The following is a 7,051-nucleotide window of genomic DNA, read 5'->3' as shown; positions in this document are numbered from 1 at the left end:
ACTCACACAGACACTGAGAGAATCTCCCCAATATACACGCATATCAGGCCCACAAATGCAGCAACCTGAGGACAGAGAATGAGGCCTCTGAGCTTTTAAAATGCCAGGATTCCTCCAACTCCAGCCCTGTACACACACACATGCACACACCTCAGCTTCATGCTCCTCCTCCCTCCTTTCCACTCCCTAACTTTACCCATGGCCAAAGGCTCACACTCACTGTCTCCCCCCTACAGTTCTCATTATGCTGTGATTCAGAGGGCGGGTGGCCGATCTGGCAGACACAGCCCCTGGAACCCATAAGACCGGTGTGACTTCCAGGAGCAGGGTCTGCTGCCCTGGAACTGTCATGGGTTGGGGAGAGGCAAATTCCTGTCATGTGAGATCAGCAGCTGGTTCAAGGCCATGGGTGCCTATTTGAGTTCTCCATCAGTGAGGTGGAGGGGAGAACTTCACCAGCCCCAGAAAATCACACGGTTCCATTGCTATGGAGGAGGCAGAGAGAGGTCCCATGCGGGCTCAGAGATCAGAACAGGAACGAGGTAGGCAGTCTTTCAGAGGCGGGAGTCCCTCTGTCTCTCTTTCCAGACTGTGCTTTGTCCCTGACAAAGGTAATCTGTAATTGATCTATCTGGGGTTGGAAGGAAGGTGACTTTTGGAAAATCCATGAAGAATCTGAATACTTCTCAAAATTAGCCCTAGAAAAGAATATTTGTCTTCAGATTGTTCTAATGATTATTATTTATTAGGTTGTAAAGAAGTGAGTTTAAATAATGTTCATAAAATAAGCTATAAACAGATCATAAAAAAGCATATCACAATTCACTTTTGTGTATACACACACATACACAGAGACGCACTAAGTTCTTCAACAGCAGTTATCTCCAGGTGGTGTTCATTCACTCCTTCACTTACTATTTGCAGAGCGCTGACTCTGCGTGGTGGGTCATGATGGGTTCTGGGGGTGTGGTGGGACACACATGAGGCAAACTGACCCCTGCTCTATAAAGCTATTCTTTGATGGGAGAGGTAGGAAAGAAACTAGTGACCAAATGCAAATAAAAGAGCATTCAACTGTTATTACTGACATGAAGCAAACCAAAAAATAACCCCATGGACGGGATAGTTGGGGAAGGCTCTGTGGCAGCCCCGACATTCATGCTGATGACAAGGAACAAAAATCCAGGGACCCAAGCGCCAAGCCCAGGTGTAAGAGTGCTGGGTTCCTACTGGGAGACCCTCAGCAAGGCCCTCTGACACCAAGACATGAGTTCGGATTTTATTCCAGGTGCTCTGGGTCACCACCAATATCAGGGAGGAACAAACTGCATTACCCACTCTGCAAGATTACCTAACTTTCAGAGAATGGTTTGGAGAAAGCAATAGATGGTTTGATCTCATCTGTATATTTTCATGCATTTTCAAAAAAATTATAAAAAGTGTTTTAACATCACAAAAAGCAATCCTTATTTTATATATTGCATATTAAATGGTTGTTTCCTTGCCTAGAGTGGCTCATGTTTTGGAGTTTCTGAGTTTTTGTTCTTAGGAACTTTTGAACTACAGCCTTGGGCATGGGGCCTGGGAAGCCCACGGGACATAGCAGAAGATGCCTACAAGCCTTCTACTAGTCTGGATTAGGCCTGAAGCCCTCTCCCCATGAAGACAGAGTTTATTTCCTCACTGAATAAAATTATAGACAGGTCCTGAGAGCAGAGGGGCTGTGGGCTAATGGCCAAGAGAACCCTCAGTAACTCCATCTCTTCATGAGAAGTGAGTCTTTCCATTTTACACAATATACCCTGGTCTGGGTATTCCAGAAAAACACATAATGTTCCATTTCTTGCCCTTGGAAATGAATCTCTTAACCTAATAATGGGGATAAACCCATTTTATAGGTGGAGAAATTGAGATTCAGAGATGCTTGGCTGAGGTCACAAAACAATAGGAAAAGGGACCCAGTTCCCGAGCTGCCTCCCTCATCTGTCTGCCCAGGTCATGAGTAAGACAAGAGTGCCTGAGCCCCCAAAGCCCTCTGGCCAGGCAGGAGCTGTGTCTCTCTGTGAAAAAGGGGCCCCGAGTGGTTTTCTGCTTTAGGTGCCTCCAATGAGTCAGGGAGGGGCTGGGGGAAGTTAACCAACTTCAGTGGTGAAACCAGTTCATCTCCTTCAACCTGGGAAGGTGGCCAGGTTGGGGATGGTATAAAGGGTGCCCAGGCACCTGCTCAGCTCAGCACTCCACTAGAAGCCTCTACAGCCATCATTACTGTGAGCCTGGTAAGTGTTAATCAGCAGCAGCAGGCTTGAGACTGGGGACCTCTAGCAGGCCAAAATGTGGCTACAGTGGCCAGCCAGTGTGGGTGCAGGTATCACTCATAGGCTGGATTCGATCTGTCCTTCTAGAAGATCTCAGGTCACTGGGCAGAGAGGTGTGTGCTGTGGAATAGAAACAGAACAGACAACAATCCCCTCTTGTTCCATCTTTTCTTGGAACCATATTTTGAAGTGTGTGTGTGTGTGTGTGTGTGTGTGTGCGCGTGAGAGAGAGAGAGAGAAAGAGACAGAGAGACTGGGTCGGGGTGAGATGAGGATACAGGGGCAATATGGTCAAATTCTTTTCTAAAATTATTTGCCTTTGGTTGCTGTGATTTTGCCTTCTCTGTGGGGGAAAGGGCTTCAGGGAAACACGTGCAACTTTCGGTTCTGTGGCAAAAGGGGAAACTTCAGAATGGGAAAAACTTTCTATTTGGAGAACCCAGGCAGAACAGGGACAGGAAAACCCAACTTAAAAGTGGAGATTTGAAAGAGCCAGCTCCACTCTCAGCAACCTTGCAGCCCTTCCCACCACCACCCCTCACCTGAGCAGTGGGGCTGCAGCTAAAGCTTGGGACCCTGAGGGAAAGTAGCTTGGGAATTGAATATGCCAACCCATTCACTTTAAAGATGAGACAGTTGAGGCCCAGAGGGGCTAAGTACCTTGCCAAGAAGCACACAGGGAGATTTAAACCAAGAACAAGTCATATGACTCTGACCCAGGGCTCATGCCATGACTTCTCATGTCCCATCAGCATGGGCTATTGGTTTCCAGGACTCAGCATTCCTCTAGGAAGCCTTTCTTTCCTAGGAACCTTACCTCTCTCTGCTATANTGGTTGTATTTTGCTTGCTTGTTTGGTTTGTTTAGATTCCTGTTAATGGTGAGATCATATGATATTTGTCTTTCACCGCCTGGCTTATTTCGCTCAGCATAATGCTTTCACTTTAAAGATGAGATAGTTGAGGCCCAGAGGGGCTAAGTACCTTGCCAAGAAGCACACAGGGAGATTTAAACCAAGAACAAGTCATATGACTCTGACCCAGGGCTCACGCCATGACTTCTCATGTCCCATCAGCATGGGCTATTGGTTTCCAGGACTCAGCATTCCTCTAGGAAGCCTTTCTTTCCTAGGAACCTTACCTCTCTCTGCTATAATCTCAGAACTCTTCTCTTCTTGGTCAACGAAGGTCAGAATTGAGGAGAGACAAGGACAAGTCACAAGCAGGAGGCAAAGTGGTGCCCAAGCCATGCTTGCAGAGCAGCTCTGAGACAGACCTCTTGTAGGAAAGAAGAAGGCTACCAGGAGGGCCTCTCCCCACCTCTCTGCATTATTACCCTCACTCTCTGCTGTTTCTGGCCGCTTCTGGAGAATGACAGAGGGAGGTGGTGGGAGAGTGATCAGACCCAGGGAAGAAAGAGGGTGCTGAGAAACTGGGCACTGATTTCTTGGGAATTCAGCTACTTTCTCTCTTCAGCCAGTCCTCTTACCCATTCTGTTTTTCAGGTTGACCAAAAGCAGCTCTCAAGATGTCCCAGCAACACATTCTGCCAGTGACCCTTCCCCCTGCACTCAGTCAGGAGCTCCTCAAGCAAGTTTCTCCTCCCACTGATACCCAGCAGGAGCAAATGAAGCAGCCAACTTCACTGCCTGTCCCATGCCAGAAGGTGTCCTCTGAGTTGCCAAGGGAGGCCCTCTTGGAACATGGGGAGAAGCACACAACTCCTGCGAAGTGGATACCTGAGCAAGACTGTGAGCCACAGCCCCAGAAGCTGCAGCAGCAGGAACAGCACCTGGAACAGCAGCAGCAAGAGTCACAGAAGCAGGAACTACATCTGGAACAGCATCTGAAACAAAAACAGGAACTGCAGCAGCAGGAACAGCACTTGGAACAGCAGCAGCAAGAGTCACAGAAGCAGGAACTGCATCCGGAACCACATCTGGACCAAAAGCAGCACAAAGAGTCACAGAAGCAGGAACTACAGCAGCAGAAACAGCACCTGGAACAAACGCAGCAACAAAAGTCACAGGAGCAGGAACTGCACCCAGAACAGCATCTGAAACAGCTAGAGCGATGTGAGCAGGAAGTGAAGCAGCACCAACAGGAACAGCATGAGGACCAAGCAGCAGAAAACTTGGAGCAGCAGCTGGAAAAGGATAAAGCACAAAAGGAGCAACAGCTAAAGGAACAGCTGGAACAGGAGAAGAAAATCCTGGACCAGCAGCTGGAACAAGAGCTAGCAAAAAGAGATGAACAACTAGAAAAGAAAGAAGAGCAGCTATTGGAGCACCTGGGGCAGGGGCAGCTAGGAGGAACAGAGCAGCAGGAGGGGCAGTTGGAGCAACCCACATTGGTCCTAGGTCCTGGCCAGGTCCAAGAGACCCGCCCAGTCCAGCCACTACAGGGAGAAGTCTTACCCTCTGCAGAGGAGCAGTAGAAGAAACAGGAGGTGTAGTGGCCCCCCAAACATATATAACCACTCCCTGTGTCCCAGAGGCCCTCAGGCCATCCCATACAAGTGAAGAGAGAGCTGAGCCAGTGGCTTCACTTACCTCAGGTCTCCCAGTCTGGACGGCCCACCTTATCTGTGAACTTGCCTGACCCTGTTTTTCTGCATGTCTTTGTGATAGTGTGGTGGGCGGGGGTGGTATTGCCCAGTATTTACCCTTATGACTTGGATTTCACCAAATCCCAACCTCAGGTGGCCAGAGCCCCTGCCTGAGGACAATTACGACAGTAACTCTGACTTCATCCCCAGTATTATAGCTGAATCTGTGAGTATGTACAATGAGATAGAATAAATCCTGGAAGTCCTGAGATCCTGTATTCTCTTTGGCTTATGTTCCTGTGTATCTCACCATATGAAAACTCATGTGTGGGTCAATGGTTGCAATGGATTCTTTTGGCCAGCTCCCAAAGGGGGACAGACATCTTGACTTCACTTTTAGCCTGCTCCCCAAACTATCCAATATTATTAATAGCTTCTAAAAATGAAACCAATCCAACACCAAACCAAAGCAAAACAACTTCATCATGCATCTGAAAGCACACTTACAAGTCATGAAGGGGAGATAAGTTACTCTGATTGCAGGGAAGGGGATCTAGCTGTCTCAGCCCTGCATTGCCTTACACACATGGAGCCCAAACTCAGTCCATGACCAAGGGCATGGGCAGGAAGTGGGAGCTCCCCTCAGTTCTGGTCCCATCCTGGGTTTTCTCACTGTAGAATGTCCTCCTGTTTTCCAAGAGTCTCATGTACTGCCTACTTCATTAAGGAAGATTTCAGAAAAACATTAGAAGCAGAATTGAGCAAAGTGGGGACGGAAGAGACTCTTGGGACTGGTCTCTGATGGGAAGTGTGACAGAATCACTAAAGAAAGGAAAGGTTGGCCCAACAGGAATCATGGAAGCCAAAATACTGGATCAGCAGAAAAAAATTACAAATCCAAGGTCATTGTAACCATTACCCTCCTCCCTTGACATTTCTGTAGCCTTTACTGCCATCAGTGGCTTCAGGATGAGGCACTCCCTCTTTCCTGGGGATAACCAGCCTTTAACTATTTAGCAACATCCTCTCAGGCAGTTTGTCTCAAATTACCCAAAGATATTTTACCATAGGCATGACAATATGTCAGGGACATCTATATTGAGACTTCCATAGGCACCCAAACTATATAGGTCTGAATGGCATCTAGCATCTACTCTCCACTCCCAAATCCAGCAACACTCACTATCCTTCCTTCTTAGATATTCTCTCTCTTGGGGAATGATACTACCACCCATGCATTCACCTAAACCAGAGACACTATCATCATTCCTCACTCCTACTCTCTTCCTCCGTACCCCACACCAGTGATCAAGTCTTTGCTATTCCTAACACACCTCTCGAGCTTGGACTGTGATAATTTCTTACCAGCACCATTGCAATAGCCTTCAAGCTGGCTTTTTTTACCCCCTGGCAATCTACCTCATAATCCACCCATCACATAGAGGACAGGGTGTTCTACTTAGAATTCTAATCTAACCACATCCCTCTTTAGGCTAACACTTGTCAGTGCCTCTCATTACTTAGAGGATGAGAATGCAGGCTCAAGATGTCATAACAGGACAACAGTTAAGAAGAAGTCTGGGTAGAATTGGGGGGTGGCAGAAATTAGGGGTGGAGGCAGAAGTAATTAGAAACACCTAAAATATGTGGAAAATATTTTGAAGTATTAGGTTATGATTTTTAATAGACCTTATATTTTAGAACAGTTATGGATTTATGGAAATGTCAAGAATAGTACAGAGACTTTCCATACACTCCATACCCAGTTTCCCTTATCATCTTACATTAGTATGGTACATTCATATCAATTACCAAAACAATACTGATACTATATTGTTAACTAAAGTACATGGTTTATTCTGAGTTTCTTAATTAGTTTTTACCTAATGCCTCTTTCTGTTCCAGGAGCCCACACATAACACTACATTTAGTTGCTGTGTCTCCCTGGACCCTCTTGTCTCTGACAGTTTCTCAGACTTTTCTTTTTTTGATGACATTGACAGTTCTGAGCAGTCCTGGTCAGTATTTTTTTAGACTATTCCTCAGTTTGGGTTGTCTGATGTTTTTCTCATGATTAGACTGGAGTTATGGGTTTTTAGGAAGAAGAATACAGAGGTGAAATACCATTTTAAATATATGCATGTTTTGTACATACTACTGACATGATTTATCACTTTGATGACCTGGAT

The 7,051-nt window shown here is 46.5% G+C and overlaps 1 protein-coding gene across 1 annotated transcript; it reads left to right on the top strand.

Annotated features, from left to right (window-relative positions):
- Positions 1-2,215: 2,215 nt before the first annotated feature.
- On the top strand, positions 2,216-5,133 carry IVL (involucrin). Its single transcript, XM_037067056.1, has 2 exons — positions 2,216-2,276; positions 3,820-5,133. Exon 2 carries the CDS (start codon positions 3,843-3,845, stop codon positions 4,749-4,751), a length of 909 nt encoding a protein of 302 aa, XP_036922951.1. The 5' UTR covers positions 2,216-2,276; positions 3,820-3,842; the 3' UTR covers positions 4,752-5,133.
- Positions 5,134-7,051: the final 1,918 nt, after the last annotated feature.

The sequence above is a fragment of the Sturnira hondurensis genome, unplaced genomic scaffold (assembly GCF_014824575.4).
Source record: "Sturnira hondurensis isolate 20B ecotype Veracruz unplaced genomic scaffold, ASM1482457v3 Scaffold0017046, whole genome shotgun sequence".
In the NCBI taxonomy this organism is placed as follows: domain Eukaryota; kingdom Metazoa; phylum Chordata; class Mammalia; order Chiroptera; family Phyllostomidae; genus Sturnira; species Sturnira hondurensis.
Note: the sequence above shows the minus strand (reverse complement) of the source record. Positions and strands in the feature narration are given on the sequence as shown.

Coding starts and splice junctions, on each gene's coding strand:
- IVL (XM_037067056.1), top strand. CDS start 3,843: ATGTCCCAGCAACACATTCTGCCAGTGACCCTTCCCCCTGCACTCAGT.